The sequence below is a fragment of the Lathamus discolor genome, chromosome 1 (assembly GCF_037157495.1).
Source record: "Lathamus discolor isolate bLatDis1 chromosome 1, bLatDis1.hap1, whole genome shotgun sequence".
Classification (NCBI taxonomy): domain Eukaryota; kingdom Metazoa; phylum Chordata; class Aves; order Psittaciformes; family Psittacidae; genus Lathamus; species Lathamus discolor.
In genome coordinates, this window is record NC_088884.1 from 163,717,362 (window position 1) to 163,738,660 (window position 21,299).

A 21,299-nucleotide genomic window follows, 5' to 3' on the forward strand; every position below is an offset into this window, starting at 1 on the left:
AGCTTGGTTTGAGCTTTCTAACAGCTTTCACGGCTCTATGAGTAACCAAACAGTGACTGTGGTGTTTTAATTAGCGCCTCAGACTTCCTTCATTTCTCTTGCCAGTTCAGTCTGCAGTTTTTGGAGTACCTATCCTTGATTAAAACGAAGTCTCAAAGACTTTGGAGCCTGCAGCTCCTTTCTTTGTCTAGCTGAGGATCAAAGCTCAAGCATTTTAGACGTACTGCAGCTAAAACATACTTAAAACTGCCTTCCTGCACATCAGCCAACACAGTCTTCTCCATTCACATCTGAAGCAATGGTTTTGATCCTCTCCCAACATCTTTGAGCCGGTCCATGTGTTGTGCCTTCTGCTGAAATCCTCTACACATTCTTTTCTTGACTGATCTTGAAATGCAGCAGGACCAGGGGTGAATTCACAATATTCCTTTCCTCCAAATTACCTCTTCAACTGTGTTTTCTTACAGTATATTGAAGAGCTCCCCAGCCTCAAAAGAGGTGTAGAAACCACCTCTCCATGCTCCATTTATTCAGGAGATATATTGAGCTGTCCCTTGTTCTGAGGGCTTTGAAGGAAAGACCTCTCGATGGTATGTGTCTGAGAGGAGAAGGACCTTCTTACAGGACAGCAGAGATGCAGTGGGAGAAACAGGGTCAGCCTGGACATGCCTTGGAAGGGATCAGCACAAGGGAAGGGCTGTTTGCATCCCCGAAGGAATGGGAGGACAGAGCCTTCTATGTTTTGTTTTCTGACATCTCTCTCTCTGCATGATGAGTAGCTGTTCAGGGAAAAGAAATTAAATTCTCCTATAAGCACCTGATTCTAGCAGCTGAAGCTTTGAAGGGGGAACGCTGAGTCTCAAAGCCAGGCTTGAGAAGGAGAAACACAACAAGACACTGGGCCAGCCCAACAAAGAGTGGAGCAGGCATGGGTAAGGCTTGCAGCGGTCTCTGACCATGAGATGCACGGTAAAGTGATGCATGGTAAAGTGATGCACGGTAAAGTGATGCACAACCTCTATTTGACAATGTTTTGGAGAGAAAGGTGGGTAAGGTTCCTGGGAAATGGAATGGCATGTGTTGAGGCTTAAAGAAATGCATTGATTAAAATAAGCAAATCAAGACCTTTATGTAATAAAAGGATTTTTCTGCTTTTAGTCAATTGAAGTTTGGATCAGCTTTAATAACAACCCTGCAACACTTTTCTTGTTTCCCTCCTGTTTAATCAATCAGAAGAAGCAAAATGAGGAAGATAGAGATTTCTTCCTCCCCGCCCCACACAGGATGAGGCATTGCCCTGCCTTTCAACTCAAACCCACTAAAACCCAGGATGAGACTCAGTTTTTGCTTGCATCACTGTGATACAGCACTGAGTTAGTCTGGATGTAAGCGTCAGTGACTGTCAGGTAACTACCCTGTTATTTAGGGACTGTAAGGAAGAAGAACAATTGCTGTTATCTTTGTTTTCAATCCTACCCTGAGCCTGTTTTCCATCACGAGATGGAGTTAGAGGAATTCAGCCCCTGCAATGAACATGGGAAGCGGGTGTCAGTACTTGACAAGAGCTGTGAGGCTCTGAGTGACGTGCTGGCTGGTTAATGAAGCCATCTAGAAAGGTTGATGTGTTTGCATTCGTGTTAAAAGAAAGTAATAATAATAATTTGAGGCTGATGAAAAGTGCTGCTCTGACAGCCCTGGACAATGCCTCTCATTTACCCGCAGACACAAAGCAGTCTCTGCTGCTCTGTCACCACTGTTTTGAGAGACAGCAGCCTAGTTTTGGACACGGTTGTTCTGAGGACCCCAGACCACCCTCCAAACCATGTCTCTGTCACTTAAAACTCCACTTCCCAGGCTCAGGGGCTCTTGCAAGCTGCACGCCAGGATATCGCTACACCAACAACCCATGACCATGGCTCACGCAGCTGTAGGGTGGGAGCTGAGGTAAAGGGACCCTCCTGGTCTTCATAGAATCCCGGGATGGTTTGGGTTGGAAGAGACCTCAAAGCACATCCAATTCCAACCCGCTGCCAAGGGCAGGGCCACCTTCCGCTGGAGCAGCTTGCTCCAAGCCCCTGTGTCCAACCTGGCCTTGAACACTGCCAGGGATGGGGCATCCATCTTCAGGTATCCCAAAACCTTCCTGCTAAGTAGAGGAGCAAACCCCAGCCCCAGGACTTGATTTCATTTAAGAAGGCTCTCACCACTGGCAGGGCAGGTGGGGGATCTTGCCACCTTCTTCTTCATGGCATTGCCTCAGCCCTTCCTCCCTCGGCATCACGTATTGCTTCCAAGGACTATCCTTTGTCCTCCTTGCACTTTAGTATTTACCAAAGTGTCAAAACAATTAGGTGAGGAATTCTGCAGCAGTTGTGGCTAGTGACACAGAACCAAACACCTTTTGCATGTGCTGATGTGTGTTTTGGTTTGGAATGTGCTGGGTTTAGTTTTTGTCTTTCCTTCTTTCCTTCCTTTTTCCTTTGTCCCTTCCTCTCTTCTTTCCTTCCATCTTTCTATCATCTATCCAGCCTTCCTTCCTTCCAACCTCTCTTGTCTAGAAGACTCAGAGGCTCTCAGGTCAAACCTCTATCTGCCTGGCGTGCTTTTAGCCCCCATCACAGCAGCTTCCTGGGTGACATTCTCACTTGTCTCACAGCAGAAGCTCACTGCTCTTCAACCAACATCAAGTCTGCAATGACAGGAGAGCCCCTGGGACCCCAACTGCTGTAACCTGCCTGGGCTGGCTGCATAGCTTCTGGCCAGGCTGTGCTGAGATCTGCTTGGGAACCTCAGCTGCAGCAAGGCATTGGGCTAGAGAAGGGCTGAACTCCCATTGCACACTGAAGAAGCTCCCACTTTACATCACGCTTTGCCCCTTGTTGTTGAGAGAGGCATTGGGGAGGAAAGTAACAGTGAGAAACAACAAGGAGAAAAGCAAAGAGAACTCAGGACAGGGTAATTTCTGGCCAACCATTGTCTCTAATAAGGTTTGACTGTATTAATTAATTGAGATGTGCCTTGGAGAGATGGAGCTGCTGCTGATGGAAGTCAGCCAGGAAAAACAAATCTCATTTTCTCTGCAAACCTGCTGATTAAACCAGATCTCTGAGGTCCCTGTAGCAGGCTTTGGGGAGATGGGCAGCCTTTCATGGCCTGTGACACGGCCACAGGTAGAAATTGGTTGTCATGAACTGCCAAGGGAGGTGGCCAGGGCTGGAGGAGGACAAAGATTTGTAGTAGGACCAAGCTGGGTTATTCCTTTGCATAAGCTTTTGATTCATTTCCTACCTGAAGCCACAATGAATGTACTCTCCCTGTCTGTGTAGGAAGAAAACCATAAATAAAGATATATGTAATTCAGCAGGTATTGGTTGGACTAAGACTACTCTTAAGTCCTTACCTACTGTCCATGCTGCCAGTCCCAATAGCAACTCCCACATAGACCTCTCTGGAAGGCAGAAGCATCAGTGGGCTGGATGGAGCAGGACCACAAAAGATGACCTCCTGCTCTCAGAAAAGGTCTTCCAAAACAGTAGATTCGGATATTGTTGTGCTCCAACTGAGTTGGAGTATAGATGTATGTGTAGATATTGCTGTGCTCCAACTGGGTTCGGGGCAGCAATGTGGGCAACATGGGCACAAGGTCCCCAGGGGGGAAAATGATTCAGTCTGTTCTTGAGCCTGTCTTGCACTTTGCATCATGGCTGTGTCCTTGAAGGACTCAGAGCATCAGTGTGCATGGTTGGGTGTACGTGGCCGAGCTCATATCCCAAGGGATGCACAGCACCAGCGGGAATAGTCACCACATGTCAGGAGGCACAGGGAGTATGTGTTAATAGTTTGCACTGCAGTTTTCCTGGGTTTTGGGAAATGTGCTGGAAAGGATGGTCTGTGCATCTTTCCAATCTAAAGGCCAGTTATGAACTGGCAGGGAAAGGTCAGAATGGTCCTTTCCAACTTGGCTCTTTTGTGATGCAGAGAAACTTTGCTCCTGGCTTTGAGCACAGTGTGGAGGAAGCAACAGGCAGTCTTTGTGCTCATGGTCTCTCTGTGAATCCAGAGTTCTGTATATCTCAAATAACAGCCTTCCTACTGCCACCGCGAGATGTGATGGAGGTCAAGAAACAACCTGCAGCTCTGACGACCTGAAAGCAGGATCTGGGGTTTAAACACAATCGTGTTAATCCAAATGAAAAGAAATCACTACAATAGAGACATGTCTGTATTAGTGGCTCCTTTTTGCTTTGTCATATAATTTTTTCTCTTGGGAGTTTTTTAATGTGAGCAGAAGGAATCCTTTATACAGATGTTCTTTTTTCCTGAAGAAATCCTATTGCTTGGATATCAGGGGCTGGGTTTAAACTAGATAAAGCTCCTGCTTGTAATTCCTATCTTGTAACTCCTACTGTAGTTCTGCAGTACTGTAGTTCTATAGACAGGCGTATGAGGAGATGCTGGACAGAATTGGGTACTAGATGGCACAAGGTTCAGATGTGTAGTAGCAAAAGATCTTGGGCCAACATTGGGATTCCCTCATTTTCCCTTTGGATACAATTTCAACACACTTGGAGAGAAACTGTCCCAGTTTTCCACAGATTGTTTTTCTGCCATAAGAGGGAAATAATCAAGACTGAAACTACTTCCAGTAATTGTGTCACTTTGAAAAGCTGAAATGCTGCCAAGCTGCTGCTTGGGAATAGTTCAAACAGCTTTAGTTACCCTTCTCTCCATAGTCCAGGCTCGCCAGCAGGACAGTTGCACACCGGGCTCTCATCATGCACCTTAGGAGATATAGTCTGGTGACACAGCCCAGCCCAACTACAGCCTCAAGTCCATCAAACTGATGTTCCCAAGTGCTGCCCATTGGAAATTCTGAGGACAGTAAGGGCTATTACACTCCTTTAAGCCTCAAAATAAAGCCAAAGCAGAAGGCAGATAATTCTCCTCCAAAACAGAAATGATTCTAAGTGGCTTCAGATGATTGAAAGACTATTTCTGCAGAGGAAGAAGTGAGGTGAAATGTCTGTTAAACTCAAGAGAAAGACACCTCACAAGCCCTTTGCTTGCTTCAACCATCAGTGGTTCCTACAGCGGTGTCTGGAGCAATTTGTCTGCTATCTACATTGATGACTCAAGCAGGTAAGGTCAAAGAGAGTCCAAGCTGCAGAGAAGTCATGGTTATAGGCTCAACTCAAGCAAACTCACCCAAGATCTAAATGTATGCTAGATGGCTGGGTCCAGACCCATAGGCATTCATGACATACCTCCTCCTAAGGTACTTAACTCTCTCCAAAACCTGTGGGAAGCTCAATGTCCTAATATGATGAAGGCATCTCAATATTGCCCAAGCCCTGCTGGGTAAGTCAACCCCAACATCTGTTAACAGACGTAACAGCAAAGTGATTGAGTTACCTCTGAAAGCTCTGTGATTAGAAATGGAGCAATTTCGGTTAGTTACCCACAATGACATCTCCATTGTCCCTCCTGGCTCGCACATTTCAATCTTGGGCATCAGTGCTTTCCCTGTCCTTTGATATGTCAATCACTTGCTTTTCCAGCAGGCACTTTTACAGCTGTTGGCCTTATTGAATAGTTGGCTGCATGGGGTAGAATCATAGAATCATAGAATAGTTAGGGTTGGAAAGGACCTCAAGATCATCCAGTTTCAACCCCCCTGCCATGGGCAGGGACACCTCACACTAAACCATCCCACCTAAGGCTTCATCCAACCTGGCCTTGAACACTGCCAGGGATGGAGCACTCACAACCTCCCTGGGCAACCCATTCCAGTGCCTCACCACCCTAACAGGAAAGAATTTCCTCCCTATATCCAATCTAAACTTCCCCTGTTTAAGTTTGAACCCGTTACCCCTTGTCCTGTCACTACAGTCCCTGAGTATGCACAGGTAAAACCGGTGCAACTAGAAGAAAGGAAGAGAAAGACCCTGTCTTTGACAGTGCTTGTGAAGAAGCAGGAGGTCAAACATGGACTCACTTTAGCAAAACTCTGTGCCCCATATATTTCCTATTCACATTTGTTGGCTGCTGACCCAGTTGCAATTTGGCCTTAAAGCGTCCGTATTGCACTGAGGAATAGCTGAGAAATGGCTAACTCATGGTGGGAAACATTCCTTTGGAAACTGAGGTCAGCCCCATGCTTCTGAGGGCATCTTGAGTTTTAACTGTACTACCATGTAAAACAAGCCTGGAGAAAACCATTGACCCTGGAGTCAAAAGGGACATTCTGGCTTGCCTGTGTCCACATGCTTAAACCTTCCTCCACCAGTACAGACACCTTCATCCTGAGTCTACAACACCTCCTATGTGTGCCAACGTACTGTTTGGTCAGGAGAAGCCAAAACAGTATCAGTGAGGTGATAGATAACCAGGTTGGACAACAGTAGGACAGGCTTAAGGATGCTCAGAATCATAGAATCACAGGGTCAGGTTGGATGGGATCTTCAAAGCTCATCTAGTCCAAACTTCTTGCAATATGCAGGGACATCTTCAACTAGAGCAGGTTGCTCCAAGCCCCATCCAGCATGGCCTTGAACACTGCCAGGGGATGGGGCACCTAAAACTTCTCTGGTCAACCTGGTCTGTTCCCAGCACTATTGACTGTTTAACATCAACAGATATGGCTTTTGCATCATTTCATGTGTATGTGTGCTTAACTTCAGCCCTGTGAGCCATGTGGATGTGGGGAAGTGCTTGAATGTAATTATGGCCATGCATTCATGTGTGTGTGCTCAGTGTGAGTTTGCCATCCCCACAGGGAACCTGCTTTATACCGAAGATGTTTTTGCATTAGTGTGTAAATTAAAGTAGGACTGCAATAATAGTCAAAAGGGAGCCCAAATGAGAACAGGGAAGATTGATTATGTGCATATTTTAAGTGCTTTGTGTCTGTGAGTGTTTATATGAAAAAATAAGAGTGAAAGAGAAGCACTGACACTACAAATAAAAATAATATAGGCAAATACATCTCTTTTATTATTAAATTATAGATTAAAATAGGAAACGTGGGGGGAATATAGAAACATATATCTCTTTGTGGAGGCTTTCTATAACAATCAGCATAAAATAACGTAGTGGTACCTGACAGCTTATATAAAGATAGGAGCCTCAGCTCCTATCTACGCATTTATCTCCTCTGATCCAGACAGGGTAAAGAGGCATAAAAGGCTCAGATAATAGCATCTTTTCTGCACACCAGCTCCCAAACGATAGGCAGATTTTATACTCGGTTACTCCACATAATGTCAACACTGTTAGAAAACAAAAGCACCATGAAGGAATATTATTTCCCCTCCCTCTCTTCCACCTTTTTTCCTTCTCATCTTTTACCTTGTGATTTTACCTTTGATAATCTACCATGGGGCAGATTTGATGCTCTGCACCTCTGGACCAGCCCCTGAATTTGTGGGGTGGCAGGACATGAGGCAACAAGAACAAACAGTGAGGTTCAGATGGGTGCACACACAAATCGTATGCACAGAAGCAGAGACAGCACCAGCCAATTCACTTAATCCCTGTTCCTTCTTCACTGGAAGCTGTCACAATATCCATTGTAGTCGACAGCTATCGACCATTGCATGCCATGCCATTAACCTTTGCCACCCAAACCATCAGATGACGGAGATGGAGAGAGCTGTGTGTCACGTCTGAGCCAAGCAGCAAAGGAGGTGTAAGCAGAGCTGCAGCACACACTGAAAGTCTTACTATAACCAGGCATTCCCTGTTGTCCATACTTTGTTCAACAAGGTGAACTTCATCTTGGGATGCTCTGGACCTATGGACCCTCTGAATACCAGCCTATGCTTTACCCAATTCCCTTCATCACCATCAGTTATCCAATGCCCTGTGAGCAATTTTCCTACGTCCTTGGCATGTTCAAGGTGACAACAACCTTGGGAAGTTCCTACAGATTTCCATGCTAATATGCATCCCTCTGAAATACATAGCCTTCCTTGGAAGGTGCAGATGGCAGAGGACCAATGTCCTGGGCAGCACCTGGGAGGTGGCACGTTGCATTAGTGTCCATAGCCATATCACATTGCAATGATTAACATCTACAGTACCATACTCAGCCGCTTTTATCTTCAGAGCAGTTCTGAACCCACATAAAGTTCTCACTTTACCTTTTCTCCCTGGACTTGCAAGTTTCATGGACTGCTTTTGTGGTCCTAGGAAGATGCTTCTTTAGCTCTGCACTGATCTGCATCAGACACCTTACTGCTTAGCTAGGAAAAACCTATGAAAGAAGCCTGCATTTCTACATCTCCTTCCACAGGCACCTATTCTGCTATGAACTTCACTAAGTCTTAGCAAAACTAAATGCTCATTCCCTTTTCCACAGTCAATTTCACATCAACCTATGGGATCTCAACATCTTCAAAGGCTTCTATCAAACCTATCTGACCTGGCCAGGGGACTCAAAAGTCATGCGGGTCGGACAGACTGACACACATACACGAGACCCATTTTCTTAGGAAACCACAGATGAAGAACAGCTTGTTTACCTTTACTTGAATCAATACATTCATTCTTACCAGCCTAAAGGGTTTCCTCCAGGGACACCTATATTTGGATAGCTGATTTGTTATGAGAAGAAAGAGTTCTTGGCACTTGCTACATCTTGGCAGCAGCTACCCGCAGTTTTGGGAAAAGGTTTACTTTCGAGTCCCAGCATGATAGAAGGTGACAGTAACAATGATTGTCCAAGCCCGACTTGGAGCTAATCCCTCAGGGAGGCTGCATCAAAGCTCCTGCCTTCCTCACCTCCATTCCCAGGGAGGATGGGGCCAGGTCTGAGGGCAGGAGGCTTCTTGTCCTGAGTGCAACCTGGTCTAGAGGAAGATGTCTCTGCGCTTGACAGCAGGGCTGGAACTAGGTGATCTTTAACGTCCCTTCCAACACAAACTATTCTATGATTTGGGAGGTGGAAAGGGTGAGGTGAGGTCTAAGGCACCGAGTGCAAGGCTGTTTTACTAGAGAGAAGGAGAAACCTCGTCACCTATTACCAACAGGCAGAGCCCAGGGCCAGCCAAGCCTCTTGGCTGACCCAGACTCGTCATCCATCATTGAGCCACCTTGCAGCTCTACCATTAGGACCCTTGGTTGAGCAGCACCATCTCTCCATGGTACCTTCAACATGAGTGTGGGATATATGGAGTCCAGGGAAAAGGGGGGAGTGAAACAACTCCGGCCAACCCTCAACTCCAAGGGCACCAGGAAGCGTGGTAACCCTGTGTCTTGTGACACTGATGCTGCCATGGAGGCTACATGGGCCCCTTATTTAGCTCACAGATTGACCCAGGACCTGTGGATCCTACACATGGATGCACCATTTAATCCTCATGCCCATGATCCACAACTCTCCTGAAGGAGAATTTCATTAAGCCTCAAGCCCAAACCAAGACATTCAATACCTTTTTTTCCAGGAAAAATGAGACAGAAAAATAGCCTAAACATTTCACTCCTAATACTTAAAACTTTTTCTTTCTTTGCCTCATGCTGTTGCTCTCTCTCCTCCCCTCCTTGTCTTACAGAAGTGTGACTAATCCTCTTCCTTCCCTTGCACTGTTACCTTGAAGGTATTTATAGAGTGTGATCGTGTTCTCTCCTGTGTCTTTCTTCCCTTTTCAACTCGAGACAAATCAAGCTTCCTCAGACTTCTCTCATGTGTCTTATCTTTCACGAGGTCATGCTAACTGCGATGGCAAGGCAAGAAAGGCTTTGCCTGTTGGAGGGGACACTTCAGAGCTGATACAGCCGTTACGCAGGCTCTGCAAGAAACTTCTGATGGACTCACTTTGCATATGCACATCCCTGGCCTCTTGCTGGGTCTGCGTAAACGAGGCTTGCACACACCTGAGCGCATTAGGAACAGGGAGATTTATCTCTTCCTGAACAAATTAGCCAGTGTTATCAGTTATTTTGTGTTATCTCATGTCATTGTTCGTGCTCTGCCTTCTGAGCTGGAAGCAGCAAAAAGCAAGATGAATGCAGGGGGGTGAAAGAGATTAAGACGAAACACGTTTGTCCAACATCTGCACGTTGTCTGAAAGGGAAAGCGTGGTTTTTACACTTAGTTAACTAAAGAAACTCAAGGTGCTGGTCCCAGTGACCCAGAACTGCCTCATTTATGCTATTAAACTCTCCTCCCCTTCAAAACACAGCAACCACTTGCAAAACAACTGGGGATGGGCTTTGGCTTGTGCTATCTTCTGATCAACGTCCAGAAGATGGTTAGTTGGCCATGGTCAAAACCACTTCAGGGATTTTAATAGATGTGACCACCAGATTCAAACACCTCCAAAGGCTCCTGGGCACTGTGTGATTTACGAGTGGCCCCCATGACCCCCAACAATGTCACCAGCTCCAGGTGTTTCCAATCATCACTGCAACTGGAGCCATCAGTTGGAAATTCCCCATTGGATTCCTTTCTTTCTCTTTTTACCATGGGAAAATGCTTTCCCTGGGAAAATCTGGGAGTTGTAAGTCGAAAAACAAAGTGCTAAGTAATGTTTTAATACTACATTCTTCATCTTTCTTTTAGTTTTAATTGGGTTTGAAATTGAAATGATGGCTCCCTGACTGCTCCTTCCATCACCAGCTCTCTTGTAGGCCAAGACCTTGGTGTCTTAGATGGGTTCATCTTATTGAGCTTCAAGCGAAATGAAGGAAAGGCCTAAAACTGCCACCTTGATTTGTTTTGTAGTCCTTGGTGATAACAGCAATCTGTAGAGAGGGCAAATGTCCCTCCGGACCTGTCAGTCTCTCTCCTCTGATTTAAAGTTCAGAATACCAGGGGAAAACCAAGTGGGGTGAAATCCATCTCCTGCAGCCTGCTGGGACCTGTCTAGTGTATGGGGAGTAGGAAACAGGGTCCATTTCTTTTCCTGTCTAGCTTCCCTCCAGGAAGACCGCTTTCTGGTATCTTAATAAAAGCAGGTAAAACAGAACAGAAACATCTGGGGCTTTATTTTAGTCCTCATTTTCCTTCCCCTGAAATTATCCTCAATGAGCCTTTTATTTCCCTCTCGCTATCTTTTATTGCAATATTTACTATTCCTGATTTGTCACTGTTGTTCAGGAGCCAAATTGTACCAAAAGCCCAGTATTTTTCTGGCAGAATGAGTTTCTGTTTTCCAGCCTCCTCTGCTATCAGAGGCTTTTCTTTTCTACACCCCACGGCTGCTCCCATCTCTGTGCCACGCCGCTGAATTCAACCCTTTCTCTTTAGCAGCCCACAGCACTAATCGCAGAGCAAAGCAGGATCCCTGATCCCCGTGTTGGGGATACGGGAAGATTTTCAGAGCAGATTAGCCAGCTACTGCACTTGAATTCAGTTTCTTGCCCAGCAAAATAAGAGCCGAACACATTGCGTGCACAGCGGGTGCTGCTGAAAGTCACATTGCTCCCGATGCGCTGATGAGAAGCTCTGATCCCAGCTTGTAGTTAGCTGCTTCCCACAAACACAAACATCTCAGGTCAGACCCTGCGCTCTCACCCGGTTCTGCCTCACCGTCATTTCCTTACCTTAAAAATAACCTCATTTTACAGTGTGATGTAGTGAGTGTGCATCATTTTCCACAACTGAGAGACACCCAGAAAGAGATGCCCTAATTCCTCACCTTTGCACAGCATTCAACCTGCAGATTGAGCACGTTTGGGGGAGATCATGGGATTTCTTTTTGTTAATTAAGGGTTTATTTGTTCATTTTGGTTTTCGCTCTACTCTTTCAGATTATAATTAAAACTTATTGGTAATGTAATAACATATAACAAACTCAGCCAGGGATCTGGCTCCCCTCTAGTCAAGTACTTAATTTCTAACAGGCTTTCCAGCCCACATTAAGGATTGGTCTGGCTGCATCTGTAGGGAGGAAGAATGAAGCAATAGCAGGAGAAGGAGATAAATTTCCTTGCATTAGTCCCAGGAGTGTGGTAACTCTGAAGCTGCTGTACCTGGAGCATGTGCCTCCACACTGATGGATGGGTCCCTGAGCTCTCACTTCATATGCACTTTGCCTGAGGAGTCTCACATCACCTTTTGTAAATGGGGGAATCCAACCCTTAGAGCTTCCCCAGCTCCAGAATGGCTCTGAGACCTTCACAGTCCTACACTTTCCTACTCCCAGCTCCTGGATTCCCTATTAAGTTTCATCTGCATCTTCCATCCAGCCTCTCCTTTGCTTCCCATATCCAGACCAGAATTAGCTTAAGATTTCCCCTTCTATTCACTTCCCATACCTTCAGGCCCCTATGGAGAAGTCTTGTGCTGCAAGTTTTCTGCAGTTCCTGAGAGAGCTTCCTAAGGGTGGATCCTAGAGGAAGTTCCTTATCTGGGTCTCAGATTTTTCCCTACAATTAGAATCATAGAATCATAGAATAGTTAGGGTTGGAAAGGACCTCAAGATCATCCAGTTCCAACCCCCCTGCCACGGGCAGGGACACCTCACACTAAACCATCCCACACAAGGCTTCACTCAACCTGGCCTTGAACACTGCCAGGGATGGAGCACTCACAGCCTCCCTGGGCAACCCATTCCAGGGCCTCAGCACCCTAACAGGAAAGAATTTCCTCCTGAAATTAGCATTAGCATCCTAATTAGAAATTAGAATGAGCATCCTAGATCATAATAAAGAGGAGATAAGCTTTCCTATGGAACAGGGAAAACAAAGGCCAGGTTGGGCAGGGCTTGGAGCAACCTGCTCTAGTGAAAGGTGTCCCTGCCCGTGACGGAGGGTTGGAACTGGATGGGCTTTAATGTCCCTTCAACACAAACCAGTTTGGGACTCTACAAAATTCTTTGGGAATAGGATACCTGTCCACCTTTCAGGAATTCCTCAGGCAGCACAGCTTATGACTTCAAGTTTTGCTAAAGCCTAAAAACCCTGACAAGCCCCCAGGTGATCCCATCATCTTCCCAAAGGGCAACCTGCTCTTCTCCCTTCTTTTAAGTAATCAGATATTATCCTGGTTGAAATCAAAGCTTTTATTCCTAACACACAGCTCAGATTCTTTCCCATTTCAGCTCTTTGTGAGGTGGAGAACAGAGCCCTTGCATCACCTTGAGTAGGCTGTGAGCACCATGAACCCCTTTTTTCCCCACACTGGGAGGAAAGCTCAGCTGAGATGCCCCTGCCCATGCCCTCTCTCTGAAGATGGTGTGGCGGTGACCAAGGCACACCAAGGTGTGCAGTTTGTCTCTCAAGCAGCCTCTCTGGGTTAAGTTCTCTTACCAAGAGAAAGAAACAAAACAGATTGGAAGGGGCAAAAAAGGAAGAAGAAAGAAGAGATCTACATGAAATTGCTCTAACTCTAGTATCAAATCAACTAACACTGGCAAGGAGCAGTGTGATGCCTCACCACACAGAGGAAACACTTAGGACACTCAGCTTTGTCTGGGGCTTTACACAAACAGGTCAAACAGCTTTGATTAATTCCAAGCCCTGTCTCATAATTCAGTGTGCTGGTTTGCTCTCCTCTCCATTAGCAGATAGCAAACACACCATCCGAACCTGCAGCCTGTATTACAGAAGATTCAGTGTGCATGGATTTATGTCGCCCTGTGCCTTGTGACATCTTTTTAAGGTGCCTTCTGCTGTACATGCCGAACATCAAAAGAGAGCACAGACAGCAACAAAGGGGAAAATGCCTGGTGCTACAGGAGACATCTGCTCCCTGTTTCCAGACTGCAGGTAACCGAGTCGGCTGTACAATATCTAAGAGATATTGCTGTGAAGGCTGTCATGGGAGATGCATTTATCTTCACATGCATGGCAGTTATAATCTCAGAAGAAATAGCTAGTGTGTTATTAAGGCTTGTTTATCCAAAGTCACAGAGACAGGTAGCTCTGAGAAGCTATGAGTTTCCTCCTGGCTTTTCCTCTGGGAAAAGTCTGACGGGGTCAGGTCGACTGCGAGCCAAATCATTGCATCTCCATACAACACCTTGGGAGCCAGTTTGTAGGTCCTGGACACTAGTTATGGGTGATGCAGATGAGCGCTGGACAGGAAGAAATTCAAGTTATAAGCATGACGGAGCCGATACTTAAGGAGGGTTCAGTATGGGCAGCAGGAGCTAAAAACGACAGAGCAAAGCATTCAATAAAGGCTGTAAAAGAAGATGAATTGAGAAATTCAAACCCCTTTATGATTGATTTGGGTGTTTATGAAAACTTCTCACGGCCGGGACCACATGAACCCTGTATGAGTGGCCCAGACACCAGGTTTGCTCCAAAAACTGCACAGCTGTCATGCAAGTGAAGGCTGCCTTCCCACGAGGCTGTAGCTGCCCTGTGTTTCCTTTGCTCTGATTAATCAAGAATGATGGGATTTCCCAGGTGGCTGCTGCAGAGGCATCAGCCAGCCCCGTTTGATGCAAGGCTTGAAGTGAAGCCTGATTATTTGGCAGAGATTATGTTCAACTTGCCATCTTTGAAGGCACCCTGGAGCTCTCCCAAGACCTGGCCTGAGCATTCGTTGGGTCTAGTTCAGCTCTGAGCCTCCAGAGACATCAAATCACACAGACAGAGCCTCCCAAGGACACTCCTGTTGCTGCCTGTCTGGAGAATCAAGCACTTCTCATGGGTACCTCCACTCCTGATGGGTTTAGTGGCTAAACTCCCTTAAGGCAGAAGAGATCATAGAATCATAGAACAGTTTGGGTTGGAAGGGACCTTCAAAGGTCGTCTAGTCCAATCCCCATGTAATGAGCAGGGACACCCTCCACTAGATCAGATCAGAATCATATGTGTGTGATGCCTCCATCCAGGGAACAAGGATCACTTATAGCTAAGGACCTGCAGTTCAGACAGGAACATCAAAGCTGAGTCTTGACTCAGCTTATGTGCTTGGCCTTTATTTTCATTGTACAAGTAAGAGGAAGAGAGGAGGAAAGCCAAACTCACTAGTTTCTCAGGTCTTAACTCACAGCCCTGTAACATCTGGACCTGTTTAAAATCCCATCCCACAGTGAGCTGCCATCCCTTGGGCACAAAGAATTGATGGCTTAGCCTGGCAATGTATGAAAGATGAGCCATTTGATCCTGCTTTTGGAAGAAGCACCAGAAAAGCTGCCCCATTCCTTTCCCCTCAATAAACTGGACCCATGAACTTGAAGCCAGATGCCTGCACTTGTGTGTGTGAAAACGACACCCCAGCCCATATGTCAGCAGTAGCGTGGGGAGTGCTGCTAATAGCTCTGTCAAAGCACTCAGCGAGGGCAGGTATTGCAGACAGGGTTTTCCAGTTGGATTCAATAAATCAAAACCACAGCACAACTATTTTTACTGCATCTTTCAAACAAAGTTGCTTTCCAGATGGCTTTGGACAGAAAGAACATGAGCCCTGGGGAGCTACCTGTGAAGGAAGAAGAGAGATTTGCATGGAGAGAGGTGACAAGATGAGATCCAAGGGTATGGCCAGGGCACTTTAGAGCCGGGGAATATATATCTTATCCAGTGGGATACAGGGAAGCACTTGTTTCCCCCCCATGAGGGCAGTCAAGCAGTGGACCAGCATCCCAGAGAGATTTGGTCTCTATCTCTGGGGGTCCGTCAAGGCAGATCTGAGCTAGGGTAGAGCTTCCTACCACCTCAGCTGCAGTAAGGTGCAGGGGGATGCGTGGGCATATTCAACCTTTCTTAACACCTACCAAGCTCACTACAGATCAGCAATAGGCAGCTGTGACATCACTTGTTATTAGACCCAAATCCTGGAGGAGTTTTGGGTGATTTTAATGTGATGTGACCTTAGAAGAGACTTATCCTTCCTGCACACCAATTTTTCTACCCTATGGCAGTCCCAGGTTCTCATTACTCAGGACGAATGGTGGCTTCACCTTCTGGAAACCTTTCCTGCTCTCCTGGGTCCGAAGCCTCCATCACCTTGAACACCACAACACCCTCCTGGACACAATTCCCCACTCAACTTCTTTCTTCCTCCTTTTCCATCTCCAGGACCTAATGCTCATCAATGGCTCCACTTCCCATCCACAGCTCCACATCCCATCCACCTCTTCAAACCCATTCTCTCAACTGTTGTTTTCCACTCTGCTTTCATCAGGACTCCATCCCCAACGTGCCCATATTTGAAGCTTTAAAGCTGTGATACCCAAAGAGATGAAAGCGGAGCACACAAGGTGATGGAAATGCCTTCCCAGCCCTGCTCCTGCACCCGCTACCATGCAGCTCCCACCATCAGTCCATCCAGGCTTGAAGATCACTGCCAGCAGGTGTTGCCAGAGGGGACTTTGACAGATGCACTTGAAACAAGGGAGCTGTTCTGAACTGAAGACTGACAGGAACAAGCTTTTTATAGTTGGGTTCCTTTTCCTTTTTTTCAGTGAATTGTGTCCTTCTAAAAAAGCTGTTTCAGCAGGAGAACTGCCTTTGAATCTGTCCTTTCCCACTTTGGGGTTGAGAAGAAAGAGGTCATTTATTCTAAGGAAGCCAAAGGAATATAAAGGCCAATGGAAGGAAAAAGAACTCATGGGTAGGAGAGTATTTTTATTGGAAGGTGGGAAACTTGAGCGACATTAAAAGCCCTGTTTAAAAATGACCAAGTGGAAAGTTATAAAAATGAACAAGTCTTGTGTGAAAATGATGAGGGGAATTGCAGGCACAATAGAAGTCATCTGTGAAAATTGCCGAGAGAGCAGAGAAGACATTTCTGTCTCCAAAAGCAAAATAAAACCCCAGCCACAGTAATTCGTCATAATGATTCGTCTTAACTAGTACTAATTTTTACCCTGCAGTAATTACTATTTAAGGCTCCAGAGCGCTGGAAAAACGACTTTCTGGGTGCAGCGAGATCCTTGCAGAGGGATTTGCACAGTGTTTGAGGGCAGCCTGGTAAGGGAGAGGTTTTATTTCTCCTCCACACCAATATGGAGAGACATAAATATCCCACTCTTATTGATGCAAGTAACGGATTGCTCCTGTCAGAACTGACAAAGGCGCTAATTTAAGGAGCGTTTCCCTCTCTCATACACACAGATGCGTTTTTCAAGAGAGGTTTTTTTTCTTGCTCTCCCCCTTGGAATGCGAGTTCCCAAAAACCAGGTGAAAATCCGCCAGACGATCCCTTGGGTTTGATTGCATCTGTGAAGAGCCTGTGCGAAACATATGCCAGGAATTATGCTAACGACGGAGCGCAGTAAAACCTGCCAGGTAAAGCAGCAGTTGTCAGCAGGAGACAGCCCAGATGTCATTTTGGGATCCTGCTCTCCATTGCAATGGTCCAGAAATGACTCTTGGTCCCACTGGGGACTTCACTGCTGCTTAAACTCAAGCCCAGATTTTCATTCTCATCCTTTCATTATTATGATGTTAGTGCAGGGACTGATGTGTCCTCTGGAAGCTACATGAGGGATGGGCAAAGCTTTGGTTGCAGGTGGAACCCAGTGTCCTTGTAAAATTCATTATCTTCTTTATATTTCACCATATAAGTGCTTTCCAGAGCACTGATTTTCCATCAACTCTTCCTGGATGCCTCACCACTGTCCTCTGGGTGAGATTTCTATCCAATACCACACATGCAAGCAAATACCAGAGGACACTACTATGAACTTCCCCAAAGCCACGTCCCTGTCCCCAGCTGTGTGACTGTTCTGTCCTTGCTGCTGGTACTCCTGTGGCTGCTGGTGGGACAAGTCAGGGACCTGGTCTAGATAAAGAGTGGTTGTTGCGTTCAACTATGGAAGTTGCCTGGTCTGGGTCACCCTGTGCCACCAGTTTGCTGGGTACGAAGTGGCAGCAAGAGCTCCCCATCCAGGCTGGATGATGGCGATGCTGCCTAATCTCATCTTGGAGAGCCCTGATTTCTCCAAGCCCTGCCTTCTCCAGCCAGGGTCATCCCAAACATGGCAGGGGACACACACACAAAGCAAGGCTCTCACTCTGGTGTGCAGCCAGTGATGGAGAAGCTGGGAATTGCCATGCCTGCAGCTGCAGAGGTTGTCATCTCCAGCCCAGCACCCCCAATCCCTGCAGGGGATCTCCTCAGGCACATCTAAATGAGCAGCCCTCACCCATCCATAACACAGACATCTAGAAAATACCTAGGGAGCAGGCTGAGGGCATTGAATGGCATTTGCTGAGGGGGTGCTGAGCCTGTGGGGATCAAATGCCAGTTCGGAGATGAAAAGGTCCTCTTGGACACCCAAGGATCAGAAGGCCAAAGGGTGAATACCAGCTGACGGCTTTACTCTGGCTCTAGTGATGAGTGTATCCTTAACACCTGCCCGCTATTCCCAATTGCATTGCTGACAATGGGGAGCTGCCCGTTTGCTCTTTAAGTCCGCTTTCTCTAGAGAAAATCAATCAGTGCAGCAGTCAGTCAATCAGGCAGTCAATCAGTGAGGCAGTCAATCTGAACCGCTCGGAAAATGGGTCCTGCAGAGACCTGGGCTCCCACCCAAAAGCCCTGTGAGCAGGAAAAATCTCCAGCTCTGAGGGATGCTGAGACCTTCCCCAGCCCAAGGCACAGCTCCAGACCTGGCGAGGCAGCAGCCATCCCAGCATGGGGCATGTTGGCTGCAGAAGCATCCTGGAGCAAAGCGCTCCCCGGCTGGAGATGGTCCCTCTTGAGGGATCGAAATCACAACACACACACACACACACCCGTCAATGGGACTTGCAAGAGTTGCTGATGCTGACATCTAGTGACAGGCAGAGCCGGCAAGAGAGGTTACCTGGAGCCCTGGCAAAGCTTTCCCCACCGAGGGAAGAATCTTCCCAGGGTCTTCCCAAGGAGGTGGGCTCCCAGCAGGGATGCTCATGGGGCGGAGGAGGCGGCCCGGGACGTCCCAGCTGCTTCAATACATCCCAAGACGTTATCACCGAAGAGGACGGGCGCATCCTCCCCTTTGCCTCCCCACTGCTTTCCCTGGTCTATTTCAGCACGGAGTCGTTCTGGGTTTGCTATCTATCTCCAAGAAGCACAGGGAAAGGGGCAAATAATACCCTAAGGGAGCTGTCGGGGTTACAACCAGGCAAAAGAGGCGGCTTCCAGCCGAGCTGCAGCCTCTAACCAGGGAATCGGGAAGGAAGCCCTGGGAATTGCAAGCGGGAGAACTGTCCGCTCCGAGCTGGGGAGAAGCAGGATACGAGCGGGATGCTCCAAGCAAGGGTGCTGCAGACCGCATCCTCCCGGATACGGCAGCACCTCACGGGGAACAGCATCTCCCAGCCACGAGAGCGGAGGAAGGCTGCCTTGGAGGGCTTGAAGGAACAGGGGAGACATCGGGGGTCCTGAACCCCTTGCTCCCACGCAATACAAAAGCCCATTCTGGGGGGAGAACAAGAGCAAATCTGCAGCAGGAACCCCATAGCAGGCTGGGGTCAGGTCGGTGCTCCGGGCACGGTGCACGGCGCTGCACGGCGCAACACGGAGCAGGGGCTGCCAACCCCGTAACCCAAAGCCCCAAACCCCGACATATTCCATCTCCATCATCACCGTGGGGCTCCGGGCGCTGTGCAAAACCCGTGTCCGTGCCCCTCAACACAATCCCTCCGCGTTCCTCTTGCCCCAGCCTCAGTTCTCGGGGTACATTTATCCATTTCCACGACAGACAGGACTATCCAGAGCGACAGTATGAAACATCCCAGCCCTTCGGTCCACAGCAGAGATGGGCGATGCTGCCCCGGGCTTGACACTGCTCCAAGAGGGATGAAAAGGGAAGACCCCCCCCCCAGCCCGGGGTATCCGAAACAACCCCGCAAACAACCCCTAGCACAAAGTTCTCCCCTCCGTGCTACTCACCCAGGAGGATCAGCGTGCAGAAGTAGAAGATGCCCCTCATCCTACCGCTCGGCACGGCGCGGATCACACCGACTCGGCACGGCTCGGACCGACCGGCCCGGCTCGGCTCGGCACCGCGGAGGATGCGCGGAGGCTGGGCAGGGCGAGAGGCGTCCCCGCCGCCCCAGCCCGGCCCCCGGGGCGATCGCTCACACCGCGGCCGGCCCAGCCCCGCTCCGGACCCGTGTCATGCCCGCAGCCGGGCTGGGTACCGCGGGCTGCCGCCGGCCGAGCGCCGCCGCATCCCCGCAGGGATGAAGAAGGATGGGGAGGGGGTGGGCGCTTCCTCGAAGGTTTAATTATATTATTCTTATTAAATAATTGATTCTCCCCTCTCTTTCAGCAGCAAACTTCTGTCCGCAGCCCTGGATGCCTTCCCCGGGCCGCCGCCGCCGCCGCTTCGCCCCGGCCCCGTGGGGAGGGGCCTGGCAGCCCGGCCCCGCTCCTCCCCGCCTCCCCGGGGGATGTGGAGCCTCCTCCAACCCGCAGCAGGTCGTAGATCGGTGTGTTGGAGTCCCCCAGGTATTCCCGGGGCATGGCCCCTTCCAGGTGTCTTCTTCATCACCCGGTGACCTCCTGCAGGGTCCCAGCACACCCCACACCCCCAAACCCTCATCTCTTGGGAGCCTCTGACAGCCCCATCCCCTTAGGACCTGTGTCCTGGTCTTGACTGCTTGCTAGCAGAGACCCAGCCCTGAAGTCTTGGGCCACGTCCTCCCATGACACCTTCCATTAATCCCCTACAACACGATCACCTGCCAAAGCTCCTCCAAGAAAACACCTCTGTAAATTCAGTTCCATAAACCTCCATCCATGTCCCCACACCTCCTTCTCCACGGTGCCCTGACCCTATCCTGTCCCTGCAAGAGACCCCTCACTGCGGTCCCCTGGTGCTTCTCTCACTCCCCAGGATCTCCCCCCCACCTCATCTCTATGTCCCAGCATGTGACCCACGCTGAGGAAGCCAAGCAGCAGAGCCTGGCTCCTTAATCTTTATGATGAGTGAGCATCGTTTTCCACTACCTCCATTTCATGCATGGAGTAGCTGAGACACAAAATGTGGAGTGATGGCTTCAGGTTCACCTAGTAATTAACTGACCGACAGAGGAAGCAGCCTCATTCCCAAGGCAGTACCCTGTAAACACAGCCCCCCTGTTCCTCCTCCTAATGCAGGCTTGCCCTTCCAAAGGTCTTATCTTTCCCCTCCTTTCCCTCCTTCTTCTCCTCTCTTTTCCTTTTCTTCTCCTTTCCTTTCCCTCCCTTCTCCTTTCTCTTCCCTCTTTCTCTTCTCCTTCCTTTCCCTTTCTTCCCTTCCATTCCCTTCTTTTTCTTGCTTTTCCCTTCTTAATGTGTATCCCTTCTTTTTCCTCCCTCCTCTCTTTCCTTCCCTCCTTCCTCCCTGTCCATCTCTCTAACACAGATGTTCCTCCAATGATTCAGAGCAGCACTGGAGCACTTTTTCCATGCCAAAAGCTCAGACAAT

General features: G+C 48.2%; 1 protein-coding gene across 2 annotated transcripts in view; it reads right to left on the bottom strand.

The window, feature by feature from the left end:
- The window catches only part of GFRA4 (GDNF family receptor alpha 4), a 76,755-nt gene extending 56,540 nt beyond the window's left edge, over positions 1–20,215 (bottom strand). For both annotated transcript variants that reach the window (XM_065662252.1, XM_065662261.1), the window contains exon 1: positions 19,778–20,215. In XM_065662252.1, the coding sequence (XP_065518324.1) occupies positions 19,778–19,817 (40 nt within the window). In that variant the 5' untranslated portion in view covers positions 19,818–20,215. The remainder of the gene's footprint in view (positions 1–19,777) is intronic.
- Positions 20,216–21,299: the final 1,084 nt, after the last annotated feature.